General features: G+C 38.2%; 1 protein-coding gene across 1 annotated transcript; it reads right to left on the reverse strand.

Moving 5' to 3' along the window:
• Positions 1-1,754: 1,754 nt before the first annotated feature.
• On the reverse strand, positions 1,755-22,787 carry LOC113507003 (vesicular acetylcholine transporter-like). Its single transcript, XM_026889860.1, has 2 exons — positions 22,702-22,787; positions 1,755-3,847 (listed from the first exon to the last, which is right to left on the reverse strand). The coding sequence occupies exon 2, from the start codon at positions 3,716-3,718 to the stop codon at positions 1,880-1,882; it is 1,839 nt and encodes a 612-aa protein (XP_026745661.1). The 5' UTR covers positions 3,719-3,847; positions 22,702-22,787; the 3' UTR covers positions 1,755-1,879.
• Positions 22,788-25,671: the final 2,884 nt, after the last annotated feature.

A 25,671-nucleotide genomic window follows, 5' to 3' on the forward strand; every position in this document is an offset into this window, starting at 1 on the left:
CTCTATATGATAAGAGAAGGCCGTTGTCGCTTCGTGGGACAATTACAGGCTGGTATTAATCATATGTAAAAAATGGCTCTTTTATTTTATTTTATTAATCATATGAATAGTTATATCTATTAAAATCCTGATACAATATATGGACCAATATATAATATAGATATATGCTTGTGTGTGTGTGCCCCTCCCCCCCTCGTCCACGTCATCGCCATGCGGTGTGTCCTCTGGTACCTCCTACCTCCGTACAGTCAACGACAGAAACATACTAGCTACTGTACACTTACCTACACAAAGTATATCATAAAACTAATGTATATCTTACAGCTAAGTGAATCAAAAGATTCTGATATGTTTCGTTACCTTGGTTGCAACTTATCACAAGTTGATGGCTACCTTACATTAATTGATATAATAATTGATATTAATTGAATTAATTGATATAGAAGCGATACGATACTTAAACTAGTATTGCTGATGTAGCATACGAGAATTAATTAATTTTATGTAACATCGCGATGTTACGAATAATTGTATAAAGAGAGCCTCTTGTAGCGATCTACTGTATGTACATGTTATCTTTATGTGTATGATATACGTTCAAATGTTTCACTGAAGATGTTCACTCTACTTGTAGACAGACTCTTCAGTTAAACAGTTGAACGCCCGTAAGTGCCTTAAATTACAATAAATACGTTAGGCCCTTACATTAAGTGCATGTATCATACTTGTGCTGTAACTTGACGTACTTAACGACCTACTCTATGAACTACTTAGCGACACAATGTGGGGAAACTGTGTAGAAAGTATATATTCTCATGATATATCATATTTTCTTCCCAAACTTACATTTAATGTTGGTACGGAAGCATAAAATGTACGATTTTTTTAACTTTCAACCTTATGCTTTTGAGATAAGGTCTAATATCAACAAACATGTTTGAGTACATAGAGTACGTTAGGTTTTCCTCGCACACTTTATGATTCCATACTTTGATTTACTTATACACATAGTATCATATAACTCTCACGTCGGATATATTTCTATATACTATTAGAAGGCATAACAGTTGTATTTATATCAGAACAATGTCAACAAGAAAACAGCGACGGAACACAATAGCGCTTTTAGCTGACACTCTTAACTGTACCTATCTTCAACTCTTTATTTGAGGAATGTAGTTGGCGTTTTCAGATAATTTGACCATCTCTTGTCCGTCTGATACATTTTTTCTTTGATTTTTATTTAATTTATGGCCGAAGAAAATTTTACGTTCGACTAAATATGTAATATTGTTTAATTCAGAGTATTTTACTTGTACAGAAAAGGCTTAATTTAGTAGGCACCCATTTCCCCTTCAACCCTCGCTAGACGCGCTATTGTTAGCCGCCGATAAATATTCTACAATACAAGCACAGCTAGTTAATAGACATCTATTCAGACATTAAATAACTCGCCGATACAATACAGTTCAGTGATCGAAGTACTAGTGCCAGCTGCTAGCTCACACCTGCTTGCCAGGAACCTTCTACATATACCCACTTAAAATTTTATACTTTTTAAGTATATTTATTACATTCATCTGTTTAGGAGGTGTTTCAATATTAACGCAAGATTGGAATTAAATAGAAAACACATTTCTAGCTGTAGTACTTCGGCATTACCAACATTTTGCTGTTCAAATGACGGAAAAAACAAATCTATCGTTAATTTTGATACACCCTAAATCTTATGATTTGTTACTTTTTCTTACGTAAGTATAAGTAAAGGTATCATCGCAAGCAAGTCTAACATACAGCTGACGTCTACCCAAATAGGACATTTATAATTACACAACAAGTAAATTCAAAAATATCGACAACAACATTAATTTGGAGCGAATTAGAAGCCTTGCCGGAAGGGGTTCTTGATGGCGGGCTGAGGCGCGGGCGTGGGGGCGGGCGCGGGGGCGGCGGGGGCGGGCGCGGCCACCGCGCGGAACGGGTTGCTGGCGGGCGCCGGCTGCGCGGGCAGCTGGCGCGTCTGCCCGTACTGCTCCTGGTACTCCTGCTGGTAGCTCTGCGCCGGCTGCTGCTGCTGCTGCTCGTAGCCCTGGCTGTAGTTCTGATACCCTCCTTGGTATGATTGATCATAGTTGTAACCAGCGCTTGAATCGACATTCGACTCCTGAGTGTCAGCCACTTGCCCGGATACGTTCGAGTACTCCAAGTGATTTTTGAACTCTCCGTTCACGGGCTTCTGGTCCTGCAGGCTGTACGTTTGATACTCCTTATCTGGAGGGTCAGCCATTAAGATGTTTGCTTCATTTTCGAATGGCTTGAAGTCATAGATATGCCGAAGGTACATTAGTACAGGGGCGTACAGCAGATTGCTAAAAGCAATGAACAGGTTCAAGGCAGTGAAGCCTATCACTTCGACGACCTCTCCAGCAATGATCGGGCCAACGGCGTAGGCGAAGGAGTACGAAATGTCGGCTATAGCGTAGATACTCCCGTAGACCGAGGAATACCGTACGTCTACTAAGTAACCCAGAGTGGGCAACAAGGCTGTGTCGATGAGGGCCATTCCAAAACATATGCCGCAGATAGGAATCATTAACATTTTGTATGAATTCGCAAAAGGTATGAGGAAACAGCACAAACCTTCTAGTGCAAGCCCTCCGGCGGCCATTAGCCACTGCTGCTGAGGGTACTTTCTGGCCATCTTAACGGTGATGATCACACCCAACACGTGAGGGAAAAACGCTGGCAACCAAATCATACCTATCTTCCAGTTATCTTTGGTCAAGTTGTCTTCCATCCAGAGTGAGATCGTTGGTTCTAGGAAGGCCAGCGCAACATTAGACATCATCAACGCTCCCGCGCAGACGGCAATGTAGGGGTCTATTAAAAGCCTCCAGATTGGAGTACTTGGTGGTTTAGGCTCTCTGGATTCCTTTATCTGCGTCTTCAAGGGTTTCATTACAAGCAGAAGCATAAACCCGTCCATTAATGATATCAACGCGAGAATCAAAAACGGTACCTCTTTACCTGCAAATTGATATAACGCACCACCGAACGGGGGAGCTACCAGGCAGCCGAAACTGATGAAGGCCAGTGCGATGCCAAGAGCCTTGGATCTTTCATTTTCTTCAGTAAATCTGTCAGCTATCATTGCAAGCCCTGACGTGTCAGCGAAGGCAGAACCAACGCCCTGTAAACTTCTGGCAAAGAAGAGCATGCCGTAACTCCTGCCGCATGCAAAAATCGATGTAGAGAGGAACATTATGATAAGCCCGATCATCATGGGCACGTCGTACCCGATGCGGTCAATTAAGGCACCAGAGAATGGGTTGATCATGAGTTGTACGATGGCTTTCGATGCAAAAAGAACTCCGGTCGCAGAGTCCTGGCCCTCGTGCGATGCTGGAATGATTTTGGTCGGTGTAATGGTCCTATTGCCCTCCTTGTAGGGCGCCAGCGTGACGACGTGGTCGTATCCGGCCTCGCCCCACGCGCCAATGTAGCGCAGGTAGTCGGGGATGATGGGAACGATCACCATGTACAGCATGTTGTCGAGCAGAAGCGCTATGGACACGATGACCAGGATGATCTTGCGCTGCGAGGTGGGCTCCTTGGCCTTCTCCCACACGATCTCGCGCACCTCGCGCACCTCCAGGTTCACCATGGGGATGACGGCGTTGTCGATCTTCTGCCATATCGTCTGTGGTCCTTCCGCCATCTTGCTGTGTTAGAGTCTCGGTTACGTAATCTATTTATGAGATCCTGTGTTCATCTTCAAAGCGTGCGCGCGTCGCTTACACATTAACGCGTCGTCCCTCAGCGTGACCCTCGATTGGGAGTTCGGAACCTGACAACAAACAGAAATGATCATTGTATTATCATTTCATAGAGAGTGGGCGCTGTAATGTTTCAAAAGGATTGTGAGTCGATCTTTGATTCTGTTAGTTGTCGTTCCTCTGTCCCGAGTGGTCATTATAACGAGGTCTTCGATTTCCAAAGACGATTCAGAGTCCTTTTGAACACAGAGAAATTACTTTTGTATTAGTAAACGTCACACATCACACACAACTAAATTAAACAACGATTATAGTATTCACGATATATTCGAGGGCGAAACTGTGTTCCGTAATGGCGGTTGGTCATGAAATAATGAGCGGTTAATAAAAGCTATTCAGATTTACGTAATATGATTATTCTTATACTAGCTGTTGCCCGCGACTTCGTCCGCGTTGTTAGAAGATATAAGTTAGAAATTTTTGAACGAAAGCCCTATTAATTGCAGCGTGATGTTATATAGCCTAAAACCTTCCTCGATTAATGGTCTATTGAACACAAAAAGATATTTTCAATTTGAATTAGCAGTTCCTGAGATTAGCGCGTTCAAACAAACAAACTCGTCAGCTTTATATATTAGTATAGATATAGATTTATAGTATTATTTTATCCATGTTTGTGAAAAATCAAATTACTTATACTTTTACATCATCACTTAACTACACCAGCACTTAAAATACTGAAGTCTTCGGAATGTATAACGTTTTCGAACGTAACCAAACAGTAATTTTAACAGCTTATTTTACGCAAATCCAATTTGGGGTCTCCTCACTGACGCCATCACCAACGGAGCTTACGACGAGATTGTTTCTGAATACAATGTCTCGTTCGACAAGTAAAATGCGGCTTTATTAAATTTTGGGCGATATTTGGTTGAATTCTCCATTTATTTCATAACATTTATGATTAAAATCGAGTGCATTGTTAATAATATTTAAATAATTCCTGTTTGTTTGAGAGCGAAATGATGTAAGATTTAATTAATTTTAGAAAATTGTGTTTTTTATTAAAAATATATTATATCTTTCAGTTGTTGTTAGAATACGTACAGTTGCTCAGAAAAAGAAACCACTAAGGCCCGATTTTTCAATCGTCAGATAACTTTTATTTGAGCAATAAATATGGCCGTTTGACATATTTTCTATACAAAAGCTGTCAAAACGTCAAACATATTCGTCAAATAAAAGTTATCTGGCGATCGAAAAATCAGCCCTAAAAAGACATTTCAAAATACTTCAAATCAAATTACTTTCTCAGTCCAGACCAATCAAGAAAATTCTTATTATTACTCACACCATCAACATACAAAATCAATCTTCTTAGCTCACCCCAACATTAAACGCAAAAAATAACGATCCACTACCGAGATTAACATTACGTTTCAATAAAGGAAAAAAAATCTAATTCCCGATACTTGGAGGAAGCAATCTTTGGAAGCCGTGTCGCGCCTCTATTCCTTTTGTACACAACCTCGTTAGGGCAAGGGGCCGGAAAACCTCTCTAAGACGTCTCACGAAGCGGGAATATCAATGAGCTGTCGCGACGCAGGCAGCTTGTTACAGACAGCATTGTTCGTAACATAATCCTTTTACCTTTACCTGGTAACTACTTTTAAAGGTGAAACTTAAGGATCTTTTTTGTTTAAGTTGATTTGTTTTAATCGGATTTCAGAGGATGGAATCTAAAAGCAAAGAGATATAATAGGTACTCTGTTGTTTTACAGTATTATCTTTCTAGTTTTACCATTGGCTTTGTCATCCTTAAGCTAATAGCTAAATGAGATCTGCTATTCGGTCTAGTTTGTCATGCAGCAAACAAAATGATGTTTGAATATCTTCCTCATGATAGCCAAAATATCCGTGATTGTAGAAAATACATATAAGAATAAACTTTAGCCACAAATACTGATTATTTAAATTTAAAAGCGAACCTTAACCTATTCTGAGTTAAACCAGCACTAAATTTACAAAAGCACTTAATAAGCGGAATAACATAAACTAGCAACACCGCGGCAGCATGTACTTCAGGCCAAGGCTAGTGGATGCGGGTCACGACAGGCTTTCGGAAAAACTATAGGTTAGCGGCCACAGCTACGTGTTATAGAGGCAAGGTGAAATGTTGGTAGTTAACCACTATAATCCACATTAATTTTGGTAAGTTTTAGCAGCGAAAATTATGTGTTACGTCTGTCAATTTAAGAAGAAGATTGAAAATTGTTGAAAATTCTAATGCAAAAGCTTACTAATATTGTTTGCATATTTTCTTAAGAAGTTAACAATAACCATGTGCCTACATATTCCTAAACGTTGCAAAAAACGGTTGAGTATAAAAATGACAGAATACTTCTCTTTGAATAACTATCTGACCCGTTGGCGTTGTTTTACCTTATTCTTATTTCTAGGGATTTAACGATGTTCAAAAAACCAGAAAAAAAGTTTTAACATTGGACAAACCTTTTACAGGGACATATAATTAGATAGTAGCCAATTCTCAGACCTAGAGTTATGCATATTAAATTACACAAAATCGGTCAAGCCATTTTAATAGAGTATTTTCACTCATTGTGACACGAGAACTTTATATGAAAAACCATAATTATTTCTCGTACAGTCGTCATAAAAGACTAGAATTTTATGGCGTAAAATTCATATTTCTTATTAAATCTCGTGAGTCCATTTAAAGAATATAGTTTATAAGAAAATGTCTTTATTTACTATCTAACATCATAAGTGTACGTTCTTCGCTTCACTGTATCCTTGATGTTACGATTTTATTTTCCATTATCAATTCTATATTTTTGCGCATTGCTCTTTTACTCGTGATCTGTAAATCCCTCTCAGATTACCGTAACACAATTAATAGAAGCCCACTGCTCCACCCCCACTCATGTGAAGCACTTCTCGACAGTTGAGCAAACAGACACGGGTCCCGATTTATACTACCATCCCTATTTACAATATCAGGTAGACACGTAGGCAAGGACTCAAGAAGAGGGTTTATAATTAGCCTGTGTAGGTGGGTGCTCGTGATCAAAAAGTTGAAAGGTATTAATTGCATATTGCTTCTGACTAACATCCAATATTCGAATGTTTTATTTCAAGTTAATTCGGTTTTTCAGGCTCTTACTAAATAAGTACCAGTAACAAATATAGTGGCCTGGTCCTAAAAAGTCGTGGTTTATGAACGTTTGATGTTTTAGTTGTGGGCAGACTGAACCCAAACTTAGATCTATAAGGAAGGATTTAGTGATAACTGTTATATAAGACCGCTAATACTTCTTCAAAATATTTTTCTAACCGCGGATTTCAAACTCACAATGTTCTTGAACATGTTAAATCTAAACCTAGCCCCATACTACTTAACTGTGAACATATTATTATGAGAAACACTTGATAACATCGCGGCTTGCCTTTAATAGGCAAAACAATAACAGCGGGTAACATTGACGACCGCGTGAAGCCAGGCTCGCGTGAGTAGCGTGAGTCGCGTGAATCGCGTGTAAGAAAACTGCGGCGAGTCACGTCACGACACGCTGCTTAAAGCTGACTCACTTAAACTTGGGAACTTAAGTAAGGTATAAGAAGTTTGTAAGTTGCTTGGTTAAGGAAAATCCTCGTAAATGTAGCTTGAATAGTTTCATAAGTTTTAATTTGAAACTAACTATATTTAGTGTTCTACATAGGTATTTGATGATAACGTAAGATGAATTTAATAATAATTGATAAAGTTTGCCCTATTTCTGTTAAATAAGCTATTGAAGCGAACTTTCAAAATTTATTTAATTCGTGTACGATTGTTAACTCATATTTTTGTTTTAGTCATAAAACAGTAAATTTTTAAAAATAATAACAGCAAGGGTATTCTGTTATTATTTTTTTAACAACACTTCCAACACTTTTACTAAGTGCAAATTGATACCCCTGCCCTTACTCTAGACATAAAATAATACTTTCTGAGAAATACCCTTTTAAAGTCGGTTTAAAAGAAGAACGCGTGTATATTCGTGAACTACACCATCGTCTGAATATTCTCATACACGAGAGCACCCCTTACCCCGTACTTGTCATTACAATTTACGATAACAATCCGGAACTAATAAACGTGGCCCCATAACAATAGCATTAGCTATGGTGCCACCATAACCATGATTTCATTATCCTGCGCCCTGGTACAGGGGCTGAGAACTTGTCTCATGGTATGGGGGATGCGGAAAATGTATGGACTGTTTTCATTTTGGTAAGGCTGTTGTTTTAGCTATTAAGGTAGGTTTGTGTTAATATGAGGGTAGGTTTGGTGTTCTTATTTAAGAAAATATCATGTTTTTATACATTGTTTGCGACGGTTTTATTATTAGAATAGTAACATTAGAAGAAGACTAGAATAGCATTCCACTAGTAAGGAACTATCGCAAGTTATTTAAGTAAATTATTATGATTTTCATCAACTCAAAAATAGATAATAATTGTAATTGTATTCCTTATTGTACATATATTTGGCGAGTAATCATCACTAAAAAGTATAAAACATCCTAGAACCTATAAAAAATCTTATAAGCCACCATAAACTAGAAATAGCAGCCGTCATCAAACGTTAGCTCCAAGGCTGAAAGCCTCGTTTGTATACTAAATTAAGTTTAGCGCAATGCAGAACTACTGGCATACATACTGTATAGTGGCTCTCGGCTCCCCGCCTACTCGACCAGTAACGATTAATCAAAGTATTGTGAACATTTACAACCGTTAAGACAGGTTTATTGAATCACACAAAGCATGTTTTCGTGGGCCCGATATTTAATAGGCTTACCACTTATAATGTGGTTCTAGAATTTGGTGAAATATGCCTTGAATTGTCGAATATCGTTGGAATGTTATAGCTATACCAGCTGTTGTGAAGTCTTCTGGGGTTTGCCAGCTTATATAAATTTTGGGTTTGCTAAAATATACTTTTAAGAAAATCTCTAATCAGCGCAGTATTATGGACCTATTATTTTGATGACCATGTCATGAGGATTAAATGAGGTTTGAAGTTATGATGATTTACAGTTCCCTATTTCCTTATCTGTAGGCTCATTTATATTCTGTTTTATGAGACGCGTTTTCAAAACATTATCTCTGTTTAGTCTGACAAAAAACAGGATCGTGATGAAAATACGTAATGCGTGCCCCCTGCCAGGTCTGCCCGGCCCCTAACTAGATTATATTGAAGGTAAACAGTCGCATTAAAATGAAATGAAATTGCAATTTCTATGGGAGTCGGGATCCCCGCGGGCCGTACAGGCGCAGGGCATTGTGTCTGCTCAGCATGCTAAGTACGTGAGTTGTTTTGTTATTATATGTATATCGGAAAATTCCTTTATGCTATGTTTTCAAATCCAAATGCAATCTGTTAAGTACAATAATGGTGGTTATATATCATATTTTTTGTTAACAGTAGTATAAGTAGGTCTATTAGCGTAAATTGCAGTTTTCATTTACCCAAAGAATGTCAACTTGGTAGAATGTTCCAGAAGTGACAGTGTCCTTTGTCTTAACTGTAACCGCTGTTGTATTTCGTAATCTTATTATTTCTGGACGGTTCACCTCAAGTCCGTAGATACAGTTTTTGATTAAGAGGAAAGTCGTCCTTACATTATTGTGAGTAAGCTAAACTTACGTGTTCTTGAATTAATTAATATTTCAGAATAAGCAATGGATCCACGGATACTTTTTCAAATTATGTAATGTGAAACGCTCGCCTCCATCTTTACCTAAATATTCCTGGACTATATAAATGAAAACGGCACCTTAAAGCTACCTGAAACCACAAGACCTTTTCTCTCCTAATTAATACCTTTAAAACGTTCCGGACTTCATAAAATAACCATAAAACTATTACCGCGCCAAAATGTCGCTTAGGTGTGCAGACGGCTCTTCAAAGGGCAGGTGAGTAAGGGCGAGTTAATTTCAGCAGGGGTGGCGCCCTCTCCCGGGGGAGCGGAGAGCGGCGGAGAGTGGCGGAGGGGGGCGGAGTGACCTGTCCCGCTCCACGGGGGAGCCTTTGAATTCTTTATTCGCTTTTTTGCGAGCACTTTACGAATATTTTCCACTTGTAAAGTATTTTTGTTTAGGACCTTCATTTAGGATTGAAAACATGTGGATTCTGGGAGTTCGTTATTCAGGAGTAAGCCCCGTGTTAATTATTTAATGAGGTTTGTTAGGCCAATTCTTTGGTCTGAGTTCGAAGTCTGTTTATTATGAAATGTTATTTTTATTTCGAGAGACTAGCAAGGTTATTAGTCTACTTTTTTGGAAGTTGCTGTTGTTTTAGAACTGCATTTTGTATGCCTCGTAATATCTTCAAGAAAACTTCTATGATTTTCTTAGCAAAAGCTATTATAAACAAAGCTTTCTATTAAATGTTCCTAATGTTAATATGTAGCAGTGATTATATCCTGTCGGGTAACACAAAGGCATGTCAGAGGCAGCACGATGCACCGCACAAAGAGCGCGCCGCCCGCCTGCTCCGAGCGGCACGCTTTGATCCGGGATACGGTACATTAAGGGGAAATATACCGCATCGTAGGTAAATCTGTGAGGTACTCCTGCAGGTAATTATACCTCAAAGGCAAGGTTTAATGCTCATTGGTTTCAGGAAATGAAGACGTTCTGAACGAGGTGATGTTATTTGGGGAAGATGGAGAATGTATGAAGAATATTTGGATTATGATTAAGACAATTGATTATGAGACAAAGAATTGAAAATTTGGGGAAGAATTGGCCTCACTTGTAAAGATCCAGTGTTTTGATCAATTTGTTTGTAAAGAATAAATACAATTTTCTTTAATTTAATTGTTTTCGCGCATCAACCATCATCGAACGCACAGTAACAGTCATACTATAGTTTAAATTTACTTATTATTATAATAACTTATTATTATTACATACATATATGGAGAAGATAACTGAAAGAAATAATTTATAATATTTATTCCTTTCATAAGTATTTTCTTTGTGAGTAAGGAACGGACACCTCTGAACAAAGGAGGTCATTGCGATCAAAGGATTTTGAAACTTTTTGTAAAATACGATTCGATATTCAAATGCAACAACAAAGATATAAAAAAATCTGAAACGTAGAGAAACTTATAACGATTGGAATAAGTCGGTAGTAAGTATTGATAAAACAACAAATTGTATAGATTTCCGTCCACAGTTATTTGTATGGTCGTGTTGTGAGGGAGCACAGTGGTCGCCTGTCACTGCCAGTGCGGCGCACAGCTGTGAGGCAACAAAAGCCGCGCCGACCCGCTGGGCAGCTGATTACAGGCAAGTTGTGATTGTGAGCTTGTAGCTCTACATGCAACGAGTACCTATTAGTTGTATCGACAAATGTAATAAGTAGGTATTGTTGTATTTTTTATATATTAAGTTGGTCTCATGCCACATATTTCCCCTCGATTTTATACACTCACTTGTTTGTTTGTTTGTCGTCCCGGTTGAAAAATTCAATTTTGAGAAACTTTCCGATGATCTAGCAGGATGATATTTTCAAGGTAGCTTCCAACCCGGAAAGAAGTTTAAAAACGTGAGGTTTTAGTTTTTTTTTAATCTATTAATTTTTTGTAGGTAATCAGAGTTACTCGCGCCTATCTACAAATACACAAACTCTTATGAAACCTAGTCTGTAACAACACCGTGTTCCTCATGAAATCAATTAAAAGTCCCGCCAGTAGTCTCTCGTCGGAGGTCGAGTGTGTGGAGAGCCCTCACGTCCCGGCTCCGTGCCGTATCGCTGCCGGCCGGCACTCCACCCGGGACCGAGCCGCTTTTGTTATTGCATATGCAAGTCTGCTTGATTCGATGTATGATTGTATATAAGGACTTTTCATATTATGATGAAGGATGGTTTTTAAAACTTGTTGTTTCATCATTATTGATAATTAACTCTACAATTTAAACAGAAGTACTCTCTTTAGAGCAAATATCTTTCTTATTTATTTGTTGAAAATGCCAGCTGCCATAACTCTAAGAACCAATAAGAATATTTAACCGATTATCCCACAAGACGAAACGACAGCATTTCCTTTTAAGTTGTTTTGACAAACAAAGAGAAACAGAATAATAAACATTGTCCGTCAACGTCGCAAAGTAAATTAGCTTGGAAGCAAGGCGAGCATTTCCTTAACATCGCCCGATACAATACAATCCATTATTTTCCTCAAATAAAAAACCTGCGACTTTCAGCGTCACTCGACTTGGTAGAAAAAATAAAACCGTTTTACATTTGCCGTCCGGATAATCCAAAGTCGTCCTTAGAGCTGAACGTATTAGAGCGTTATTAACTTGCAGCGACTGTAAGTAAGTTTGTATTTTTCTCAGCGTTTCATTTTGCTAGGAGCGCGAGGCAAACTGGATTATATCGGAGGTCCCAGGGGAGCGGGGAAGTGGGGCACGGTGAGAAAAGTTTAGGTAAGTCAGGAGTAATCTCGTTTCGGTTGGAAGGGTTCAGGCTTTATTTATTGAATGCTTGAGGCCGCGCATTCGTGATGTTATCCCAAGTTGTGGCCTCTTCAAGCAATCGATTACGCACTGGTTCGATCTAACCAAAATTCTCCAGTGATAAGCTATTTTGAGAATACGTTGCACACAAAATTGTATCAGATCAAAACCTCTCTGGTAAAAAATCCTGTTAAGCCAGTTAAAATTCCTAATATTTGTCTAAGAATTTCATTGAAATATTCTTTTCTGCAATAACACCATTTGTTTCCATTTGAATTTCTTTATAACAACCTGTATTATTGACCGGCTCCTCGCTAACCTTCAGATATCGGTTATTTTATTTCCGTCCCACTTAAAGTCACAATTTAAACACGAGCGCGAACTCGAAGCTCTTGATCACTTGAGCCCCGAGGGCTTCCACTCTGCCCCGTCCTCCCCGCTTTGTGCTCAAAGAGCCCCGGCCTCCTCACACGGAATACATAATAACTCGCGTATATACGTTATTACTGTAGATTATATTCCTAAAGGAAATGAATTAGGGTTACCTTACAGACGAACATTTCGTATGATAATTGAAACATGTTTGCTTAGACTCAGTAGGACGTTATTCACAAATATTTGTTATATTCAGAGTCCATTCATCTGTAGATTTAAAGGGAAATATGTTTACACATTAAATCTGAGACAGGAAAATGCGCCGCAATACATTATTGACAGGTTTCGGAACAAAAAAAAATATTAAATTTCACCCGAAACCCTTTTTACTTCACATCACTTTGCTACTTAAGAACGTTTTTCCAGCTTTATGAAAGTTGAACACACTTTCAAGCATTATGTCATAGCGAAGTGTTACAGTTAGTTTCCTCTCACCAAATTCCTAAATCAACAAAGGAAATTGTCACTCGACAATCCAATTCAAACGCAAAGCACTTGATCGCTAAATCCTCTTCACCGGGGGTGGCCTCTTCACCCCGCTCTCCTCTCGCGACCTTTACAGCACGCATACATACACTACAAGTTTATTACCACTGAAGACCTTTTTATATGGCATGTAATATTCTGACTAGATCTAAAGGGATGAGTCAAAGAAGTTCTGAAAATTGAGGCGACATAAAGAATCAGACAAAAGACAAACTTTCTTTCTATTTTAAAATAGCGATGCTCTATATTTTGAAACGTGACAAAAGACAAATAGAGCAGGAAAGATGTGTTTGGTTCTCTACGCAACGGTTAGAAATATTTGCAAGTTAATGATACTAATAATATAAAACGAGGATTCATAACATAAAAGAGAGAATTAGATAAAATAGTAACTTCGTCCCCATTAACAATAAGATAATTTTGTGGATAAAATAGAAATGCTCGTCACAATAAATAATTCACTAGTTCACTTCATCAAAATAGGCAAGCTGTACATAACACTTTTATACAAGAATGCGTGCCAAGTCAGAAAACACATATTCCACGGATTATTGTAATAATCCTAATAGGTAAGCAGGTTTTATGCAAGTTTTATGAGGTTCCAACATTTCCCAAGCTAGCCATGTCGGGGGAACTCCCCTCGTTATGCCCATTAAATATTTATTCCCCTTTGCTAAACAAGTCTTCTCTTTATTTGAGAACCACTGTGGGCTTATATACATATTCTTTAATTAATTATGTTGGTACAAATGCCATGCATGATGTTGCAAAAAAAATATTTCAATATAAAATGCAAAACATATAACGAAAATCATTTTAGTCTTAAAACATGAACCTTTTTTGTTAAGACTAGTTTTACAACCAATATAGCTATAAGAGATATACAACTGATGTTGCCAGACGCATATCTTAGTGTAGTCATTAAATTTGCACGGTTGTGTAACAAGACACCGCAGTAATTGCACGACACTGTGGGGAGAGCGGGGCAAATGAAGCCATTGCTCTTAGGGAAAACTGCAAAAGTACACTTGCAGCTGTGGGAAGCAAAAAAGAACTTTACGCAGTTTGAATAAGGGTGGGTATTGATGGATGGGTAGAGTTGCTAGATAAATGGGACCCTGGATGCTGGCGTAGAGTTTCGAGTGATGTGTAGTTTGGTGTAAATAATGATCGTGTTGTGGTGTAAGCTGACTCTGGAAGTGTGGACACGTGTAAATACAGCTTTTGTTTCACGCATACTTATGTTCTCGGTGTAGTCTGACACTGGAGTGTGGTGAAGCTAGAGCTGATTGTAGTTATTAGTGTTTTGGTTACACAAGAAGTGTTTTGTTTCAGGTGTTATCGGAGATTTTCCTCTTCCCAATTAGAGCGAAGGTAAGTTAAATGTTTTCTTTCATTTGGATTTAGATATCAGATTTGGGTAGACATGTGATTGCTTTAATGATTTGCGTCGTCTCAAAGTTTTATTTGTACTCAATGTTTGGGTAAAGGTTTCCCTACCCTATGTGCAATAAATAATGTTGAAATTTATTTGGATCCCATTGCTTCCAGTCTGCAAGTATTCTTTTCGAAAGTATTCCCAGTCCATTTTGAAACTAGCCTCCTGTGAATACGTCGAAGTCAAATGTCAAAAAAATACTATCGAGCCACATATTGCCGCCACAAATATACGTTTTATGTAAAAGGCCCGAGGCCTACCACAATCTGGAACTAAAAGCAGACAAGTTTTATTCCCACATTCCCGCAACCGGGGAATGGAATGGCCTCGTAAATCTTTACTGGTATTACTGGTACCCATCGGGCCCTACCCGCGTGCTACCCGCCGGCGATAAAGCCGTTACTCAGCCCCGCCGAGGGGACCCGAACGCATTCGGCAATTTTCGCCAGTCCGCCATTTTAGGTCGCGATTTCAAATGTCAGAAGGGAAGGCGTGATTGGATCAGTTACTTTTTATTGAGAATTACATCGTTCGGCTTTTATACTTTATCGTTAGATTGGCTATCTTGAGTTAACAAAATACTGTTTTTTTCGTTATATTTATCTTTGAGTTGTTTTGTGTTAGTTAATTTGCATCAGCTTACCCACATACCTTATTTTTTTCTTTTAGCAAATAGAGTGTCTCTTTCACGTTTTTCTTGTTGTCTTAAAATTTTGTCATTTATTTGCTCTAGTTTAATTACTTGTGGATTAAATCATGCTACCTACTTATACTAATATGGTTCACATCAACAATACGATAAAGTGGCAAGTGTGTCGTGGACGGTATCCTCACGTGCAGCCAATGCTCACGGAAATTTACACACAAAATAGGGTACTGCAGCCATCAAAGGGCGCATAAAAGAGCTGAACACCTTAGCTCCTCTGTAAAAAATAACTAAAAGCAGTCACCATAGATGAAATCGGCTGGGAAGTACATATTAAGACAAAGTAGAAAAATTCTCACTCTAGTACAATTTACTACAGGGACCGAAGAAACAATTCCAATACTACACTACAATGACCGTCCATTTGGAAATATTTTTTGCAATTTCGAACTATTCCTTGTGTCGGGGGGTTCTCGAGGCGGGATTAGTAGTGTCGTTATCGGAAGTGATCGCCACAAATCATGGCGGCGCCCACGCGTTACTGACGGCTAATTTAACGTGAGGGGCCCGCAGCAGCCGCCGGGAGACCTGCTGGCCTTCTTGTAAGAATTTCCCGATACCTACATCGGGAAATTACAAGATTTGTAATCATTGGTATTATACTGAACTTAACAAAAAGGTCGAATAGGAAAAGAAATGAAAATTGAATGGATCTGTTAAAAGACTGAAGAGCTCATGAAATCCTATCGCAAAAGTCAAGTGTAAGAGTTACTTTATTCGCACAAGTAAGAATCTAATATTGAAATAAGTAGGTATTAGCACTCTGAATTCATTATTTGTCCTTATTTAGACATGGGGCAGAGCTTTGAATAGCTTGATCATGTTTTCACACAACAATTTCAGGCCAAAATTTTGAAAAAAAATCACCTATGTCTAGCCAAACACAAGCCTAACAAAATCTTGCAACATATTTCCAATAATAATTTAACGACATAATAATCGCACGACAAAACAGTCGCGGTCGTGTCGCCGCCCTCCGTCATGATGGAGTGTTTAGGGGAGGCGAGCATCTTGCAAATATTATCGTATCATAATGGCAGAACATTACGCTTTCAATCGATATGTGTCACGGCTCATTTGTTGCGATATTATATATTTTTTCGTGACACTGGTGTCGTAGAGAGGAAGTGTGGGCTATTAGGACACAGAGAAACATACGGGTCAAACATTAATAATTTTTGGGTGGGATCAAAAGTACATAACTATGCTGATTTGAATATCACTTTCATTTTAAATAACTTCAGGACATCACTGGCTGATTTTTGGTAAAATATTTGCATGAATTTTTATCGTCAAATTATTATTCAACACCCATAAACCGCGATTGTACTTTTCATTGCCCTTTGTCTTCGCTCCAATACATCTCCCAGTTAAAACAAAACGCCTGTTATCGGCAGGTCCCGCGCCGGTGTCGGGGTTCAAACGAACAATGCCATCACAAACTTAATCCCAGTTTTAATGAATGCGGTTCCCCTCCGTGTGTAAATATTGCCGAAGTTCCCCGGTTTACATTCATTGCCATTGTAGCCGCGACATGCGGATATGCGAATATTGTGGATACGGCGGATATTCGGATATTGTTAGGGGAAGAAGGGGCGATAAGAGCTCGTGTCAAATTGTGAGTGTAAATTTTTCGCTTCCGTTTATTTGATGATTGTGTGCGGATAATTAATTGTTGTTTATTTGTTATTATAATAGTTGGCCAACAGCGGGGAGAGCAGTCACATGGAAAAAATGTGCTTTTGATAAGAATGGGAGATTGGGAACCATAGGTTGTCAAGGAGTTTAATGACAAATGCGTAGCGGGACTGAAGCTTAAAAGTTTTGTATCTATAAAAAAAAATATCATAATTCTCCTTATTGTCTACATACTTAGTAATTTCGAATACACACTTGACTTTGCCGAAACAGAAAAACGTTGATGAATTCATGTGGTGTCGCCTGATTGAGACACAGCACGTACAAGGAGAGGCCGGGGTAAAGCGAAACGCGTCGGACCCGGATCTCGCCACGAGATTACTTGACGCCGGCAAGGAATACTGATCGTTTTGATTAGACCATGTAGTTATCTTTGGTTATAAATCTTATTAAGATTATATATCGACCAATTGATTTGATAAAGCGCCTAAGTTAAGTTAGTGTGATTAAAAAATGCTTGTCGTAAGTCTGAGAGTCAGTTAGTTGAATGTTTTTTAAACCAACAGAAACAAAATGTTTTTTTTTGTTATACAATATAGGATAAACATTATAATCGCAGAAAAAAATGTTAAGGATTACCATACTCTACATTTGCGTAGACAAATTATAAAATAAAAAAGGTGATAATACCAAGAGTTTATGAGTTACGAGTTAGTAATAGGGTGAGTAGTTAGGAGTGATAATAATTGTGTTACTCCTTGAAAATATTGTCACTAGTTGACAGGTCACAAACTATTAATCCTTTAACAATGATAGTATAATGACGTCACAAGTGTATCGCGTGGACGCATTTGTCACGCGTTGTCGCAGCGAGGAGGGTCGCGTGCGCTCCGTGCATTGATGGCACGTGCAACTTGTTCAGTGGACATGTTTCAATGAACATGGTTAGACATGTTAATAGATAATGGGTTATTAAAAGTGGAGCTATTTATGTATGTGATACTATGGTACAGCGTGTTGTGGACTTTTTCTTAATAAGTCTTGTAGTCGGAAGTATTGATTGGAGGATAAAATGCTTCGTTACGTATATTGCTATTGAAATATCTGGCAAAGGGAAGTGAAACACATTAGCTAAACTTATCATTTCAAAGTGAAGATTTAGTCAAATTCCTTTCGATTTATTTTTAAGTTACTCTCAATCATTCCTTGTTTACCCAAAACTCGGGATCGCATCTTCAATATGTAACATCGCTTTTCCATTTTCCTTCATAAATAATTTCTTTACTCATCCCGACATTTACGGGATAAAGAAACATGTAGCTTAGGCGTAACAAAAACACTTTTCCACTAAAGTTACATTCCCTCGGCGATACAACTGCGGCGCAAGAAAACTGTGGAATCGATATTTCCCATTACCCTGTGTGCCGGGCTGGCCAATTCGAGGAATATAAATAATAAATAGTGTTAGTATCGACTTTTTTCACGAGTAACAAGAAACCGTAATAGCTATCGTACTTTCCAAATAACGTTCAGAAACTTCAAAGAACACTTAGACTGGGTTAAATATAAACAAGTCAAAGGTTTCAGGGAAAATGGAATTGGTCGGTACTGCAAATAGGTTGGTTGTAATGAGACAATATTTATAAATGCAGACGTAATTTGGAATTCTCTTAACTAATGGCATGAATACAAAGACAAGAAAAATTAATACAAATGCTTTTAAATTTACGTCAAAAATATATTCCCAACGATGAAATATATAACGGTATAAAAATGTTCTCCATTTTCTCTTCAAACTCGATGTATCGGGGAGCATATTTCCAAAACACAATCATGTCATGTCTGACTATATTAGCATAGTACACGGGTTTCGACTTTTGCCGGCGGCGGCGGGACGCGGGCAGGGCGCGGGCAGGGCGCGGGCGGCGCGAGATATCAAATATTCATAAAACAGGGAGTGAGCCTGTTTGCCCCGCTCTCCCCTCTGTACTGGTACTGTTAACTTCAAATGTATCCTTAAACAAATATTTCGTTTTTTAAACAAAGACCCTTGCAGACAGCAAGGGTCTGTCTTGTAGCCACAAGAGTATCTTATAATTTGACTTTCATAGCGCCTAATACGTTTCACTGTTCTTTAATTGTGGATTCAAAACACATGACATTTTTCCTTCGACATGAAACTATTAAATATTGTTTTAACAACGACAACGTGCAATCAACTTTTCATTAAAATTCATCCAGTGCGAGAACTGAGATAAGACAAGTTAAAAAATAGAGACAAGTAGAGAACCTCTATTTTTAAGTCGGTTGAAAGTCGTCATCATTGCACCCTCACCTTGTACCTTCAAGCATTACATCTACATACAAAGCCCTCACATTCAACATTCACGAACGCAAACGAAACAAAATCCAATTTACTTTCGTACGAGCTCAGTAAAGATCAAGCACGGTAAAAATTAATGTCAACATTCATTGCCAGTCCGCTTGGGAGGCACGCAAGCAAATCACGAACTTAAGCCGCAATGTAAAGCATCGTGACCTAGATCTCGTATGTTTATATTCAGCACAAGTGCCTCGGTAGAGGTCGATCCCATTTTCGCATTTTGATTTAGGAAATCGGCTTAGAACAGCGGACTGTGGTTTGGAAGACATTTTGATGTTATCAGAAATGTATATATTTTATAGACATCTCATTATTGATCCTCGAATACATTCAACGTTACTTGGCCGAAATAAAAACAAAGATACTGAATTATTTTCTGTGGACGTTAACGAAGAGAAATCCGCTGAGGAAAACATCTCGAAATAATTTATATGATTACTTTCTCTTTGACATATATATTATAGGTATGCTAGAAGTTATTACTTTTAGCATTTAAAATGCACCATACATATGTGTGTTTTCGTAACATTTTCTGTATTTAAATTGTCCAGTATATTTTATGACGTGTACACCGAGCTTAAGAGACGTAAATTTTATCAGCATTCTCTTCGCATCTATCATCTCGGCTATTAGCAAAACGGTTATAGGCTATCGTCTATTAGCTACCCCAATGACGTCATTATTGGAATTACTCGAGAAAAATTATAGTCCAAGTTCAGTCGAGCGCCTAACGAGCAGGGGACCGGCAGAGAGGGGGACGAGACCAATGGTAATTTTTTGAACAAGAATACTTAAAAAAAAGTTTTGAGGATGGATTATATGTGTTTTTACTTAAATTGAAGTGAGGTGTAGAATACACATGACAGTAACAAACATGTAGAAACATAACTAGATGAAAAATATTTTCATACTTGTACCTACTAATTTTCTTTTAGAAAAACTCCTAAGCTATGTAAGTTATAGGTTGATTTCAACTGGTTCATTTATATATTTTACATGACTCATAAAGACATAACTAGCAAGTTCTTCTCTCTCTCATAAATAAAATGTATTCATCAGCATCCCGTAAGCTTACATAAATAATTCAGTAGTATGTCCAGCGACCCCGGGCTCCCCTGCGCGGGACTCGAACCTGCGTCACGTCGCCACGGCACAGTAATTGATGCAATTAGTGCCTGAGGGGAGAGCCGGCAAAATTGGACAACGAGGGTCGGTTTTGTGGCGGGAGCGACAAATATTAAGTCTGATTTTGCTGACAAATACTAAAGGAACAAGGTTTTTGCTTATTTAGTCTGGAATAGCATTCATATTCAGTTTATTACTAGATAATTGTTATGGCTAAGACTGCAAGACAGTTTTTTTATTAAGTCTTTTAATTTATTTTTCATTTGTCTAAGGTGTCTTTCTTTTCCTTATTTATGTTTTTATTTAATGTCTAGCATGACATGTAATTGAACATAGAACATGTCACTCGATTCAGCTGATGTCTCAGTGTTTACTTATTTCGAGTTCTTGTATTTTTTTAACTACACTATACGTCATAGAGCTACAAAAGCTCCACCCTCTGTTAATCAAGATATTTATTTTATAAATCGCCTTGAACATTTACCAATCTGCAGCTAAACTCAATTAAATCCGACAAATTACAAGCAGTTAAGGAAAGGATTTCGCGAAGTATCAAGACACGCCATTGGTCCGATGTAATTGCAAACCACTAATTATATGAGCTAATTATAATTTACTGGGAGTATACTCATACACAATTTTAAACAGATTGAAACATAATTTGGATATGTATTTTCCAACGTGTCCCCGATATACGAAGAGTAAAGGAATGAACATCGCTGGGTTTTATTTGAATAAAACCACTAGAAATAGAAGACACTCTCTTCCACTCATACCCACAGCGAAAGAAGTGATTTGATGATTTCCGAAATAAAAAATAAGCTATATTCCACTTAGACTAATCCTCAGATCGATACTCTAAATAGTATTAAGTACTTGAGTAAACATCTTAAACAAGCCTTGACTCGGTAAGATAGCCTATTACGGAGCTTCAGATGTGTTTACTTTACCCACTAGACCTCACTAATCTAGTTTACGCATCTAGAAATCTTAATGAAGTTTGTAAAGTCGGGCGCGAGCCAGCTGCGTCAACTGGCCGGGTCTAAGTTAACTAGAAACAAATATAAGCCGGGGTCTTAGTTGCCAGAGTTAGTCAACTGAAGTAAATGTAGAGAAAATTGAATTGGGATTTAAATATTAAAAAAAAATCTTGAAATAAATCCGTGTGGATTTGAATGCAAACCTAGTGTAGCACCAACAAAATTTTTGCTATATCCCTATTTAATATGTTAACAATACGATTTAGGTCTTACCATAAATGTTGCATCACGTATCCGTTTAAAATAAAAAGACATTATTGAATGCGAGGTAGAAAAGTACCAATAATCTGAAATATTTCCGTAACTGTATTATTTGAACAGGCCACACCGCTCCTTTATTGATATGACGTCACATCCTTCCCCAATTTACTTTATAACGTTGTCCCGCAAATATTTGCTTATCGTTAACATCACCAAACATTGCCCGGCTTACATACAAAACTGAATCCTAAAATATACTAAGTAAAGTTGGTATTTGATCGTTTTGGATGGACAAAGTCTTTGGTGATGTTGGTTCCAATGCTTGCATTGGGGGTCGTTGGCGAATTTTCCGCCGTGTCTTAATACCATTGAAAGTAATAATACCTTTGTCTCTTAGGACCCTCCTATTGTTTGCCGTGGGCTTGTAAAGTATTGTTATTGGGGTTCCGTATCAGATTGATAAACGGGGACGCTTTATGAGTGCGCGTTTAATTTGACGGTCATTATTACTGGGTTTAAAGAAAATAATGTTGCTTTGGGTATTTGTCAAAGGTTTTATGATGAATTTTTTACTTAGCACTGTTTTATGCAAAATTAAATTGTCGAAACTGTTAGTTATTTGAATATTAAAGTCCATTTGAGAATCCCATTCGCTGGAATGGAAAAATTACCACATCGATGGATGGTGATAACCAATAGATACCTTGCCACACTCAACTTATCCCTGTCATATAGTAAATTTCTGAAGATTAACTCACTTATTTCTTGTCTTAAACGTTAATGTAGTAACCGCAAATGGCCCAAGCAAAGCCGGCTTTGTTTGGACTCCTGCTGTACCTGGTTAAACACCGATGTATATATAATAATTACGAACGGAATCAGCATCTGCGATCTCCGATGGGTCTCTATAAGGCGCTGGTACATTGTTTGTGGCTCACCTGTATCGCGCAGCTGCAAGGAGCCGACCTTGTGCGTGAGGTAGCCCCGGATGGAGCTGGCGACCCTCGCGGGCGACGCGGCGGCGGCGCCCCCCGCAGCGCGCCCCCCAGCCGCGTCAGCAGCGCGCCCGTCTCCGCCTCCACGGTCGACACTTACTATCCCCTCCACAGAATAACTATCCCTCGACTATCCTCGACTATCCCGCTAATATCCTTCGACTATCCCGCAACTATCCCTCACTACTTATACTGAAGATCAAATATTCGATATCGAAAAAGTTTGGTTCTAAAATGAGATTGCTTTAGTTTGAATATCGCGATAACTTAGTGTATATCTAGGTGTAAGTCAGTGCGTTTATTTGATATGTATTGGTTGTGGGCTCGTTCACCATGGTGCGCCAGCGTGTGCCCTGCAACAATACAAACATACGGTCAATTTCACTGTAGTTATAGACAGGACCTCTGTTTACCTACTACCACAGAAAAGCAATAATACTTTGAGCCCCTGATTGCTATCAGCAGACAATAAGCAAAGATAGTCATCATAAGTCTTACAAAAACTACATCGCATCCATTCATCAAGGCGTATGACCAATATTCAATACCTGTTAATACTCCCCTATCCTAGCAACATACCTATCGTGATCCTATGCATCATTACAGACAAAAATTAAAAGATCCTAACGTCAAATAACTTGCACTTTCTGTTATTTTTTCCTAAACCTGTATCTGTGTATCTGTTAAAGTAAATTGTTATTTTCAAAGCTAATTTATGTATGAGATTCGGTTTCAAATAATATGACCCCAAGTAATAAGTCGTCGTCAAAAAGTAACATGTCCCTCATGTGAAGTGGAGAGGCTCCGCGGCAAGCACCACCGGAAGCTGCCACTCCAACCACATCCGGCCGCCATCTTGTGGCCGGAAACAGACGGGGTTTACGACTTCCGCGCCCTTTGTGAATGCAAACCTAACTTTTGTGAATTATACATTATGCTATTGTTTCGGGACCACATTATTTTCATTCCCCTTTTGATGTTTAGCATCAGTCTACAGCAGGTCTAATTAACATATAATTGAGTTATTTGACACACGGGAAGACAACTTATATTTTGCCCTTACACTACGTCTACGTCTTAACACGTCTTACATCTTATAATCCCAAAATCAATTATTATATCCCAATGAAATAACGTACCATTTTTCTAAAGGCTTAATAACTAAGCTTTACAATAAAAGAAACGAAACCCATAGCTATTTACATTAAACTCTTAAGAAACGTAAAGTTAAAGAGAAATGTAGGTTATGCTAGGTTTGAAGTGTAATTGCTCCATTAATAAGCTTTGTACATTCCTCGCTAGCTTTGAATATAAACCGCCGTAACTATTTGTAATTGCTGCACAGAAATTAAAGTGACATTACATTAAAATGTTTTTAGAATTAATCCCTTTCAAACTGTTCATACTATAACTATAAGGAAAAATGTAGAAAACTGACTTTTCAGTACAAGTTTCAGACAATTTATTAGTGACACTATTTAACATCCATAGTATTTCAGCCTATTGTAACATGATTATACAACAAACTGCCCCATAAGTTCACGTAGCCGACGGCTACGGCGCGCTACGCCGTACGTAGCGGTTATTGTAGCGCTACGAGGTTACGTTTTTAATTGGACGGACAAATTTGTGATTTAGTTTTTGTTAATAGTTATTGAAGTTGGGAATGTCTAAACACATATTGTCTTTACCCACACATTACTAGTACTAAGATATTTCTTTTACAAGTAGACTACTATTTAACGAGTGTTCTAATATTCGCAGTTGCCTTAACCCCGCGACCGCCTAATGCCGTCGGGCTATTAATAGACAATCATATGAAGCAATGCAAATCTGGTGAAAATAAGTAATGATTTAGAACGTACAATGTGGTTTCAAACCAATAATTAATTTTGAAATGCGTATTACTGATCCTAAAGCCTATATAATGCTTTTTCGGTTATCTTTGTACCCCGTGAGCTTTAATAACTAAATATATCCAGTTCTGAATGTTAAAAATAACTAATAACTATAACCCCTAATATCATTATATTATTTCCAAAAACCGCGACCTCCAAAACCCACTCATGCATACATCACCCACACAGACAACGCCAGGCGCTCATTACGTAACGTTATGTAACACACACCAACAAACATTTTTACCACACAATTACACGCACACACACTACCACATAATTTCAATGCACACTAAAATATCTGTTCCCAATTCAAAAATCGATACGACCGTTTATTTCGAAACGAATATCGTTCTATTTTTAAAATTAACACACACAACGAAAATGTTGAAAAATTCTAAAAATCACAGATTAAATATGTTATTATAATAACGATTAAATATGATACAATATGGCGTTTTAGATAAAATAAAATGATATTGACCTTTGTTTGTGTTGGCGGGTACTTGCACACCTGGGAACACCTCGCCCGGACTGCCGGATCTCGGCAGTGAACAGAAAAGGCTTTCGGGCCCATGCGCAAAACGCGGCGCTGCCATTGGTCGGTCGGGAAGTGTGACGTCATTTTCCCTCAGCCAATGGGCGCGCCCTGAAATTTTCACGTAGGTATAGACCGGTCGATGACTAAAAATAGGCTGTGGCGGTCGATGGGCGAAGCCTGGCATCAAACATTCATCAGATAACAGGGGCAGCCTCCTCATGTAAGGCTTATGTAAATTGATGACCATTATTTGTTGTATTCTTGGCTTCCATAATAACAGGGAGGAACTACTTCTGTTTGTGTAGCGCGCCTTTCATTTTATACCTAATAAAGGCCGTAACATTTTGTTATAAACAAATGAGTAGAAAAAGTTTTGTTATAAAAAATAATTTTATTTCAAGAACTACACTTAACTTTATAAACAGCTCATTCAAGTTACTCTGTGTAATGAGGTCTTAACACATTGTCTACAAA

This window comes from Trichoplusia ni, unplaced genomic scaffold, assembly GCF_003590095.1.
Source record: "Trichoplusia ni isolate ovarian cell line Hi5 unplaced genomic scaffold, tn1 tig00000194, whole genome shotgun sequence".
NCBI lineage: Eukaryota > Metazoa > Arthropoda > Insecta > Lepidoptera > Noctuidae > Trichoplusia > Trichoplusia ni.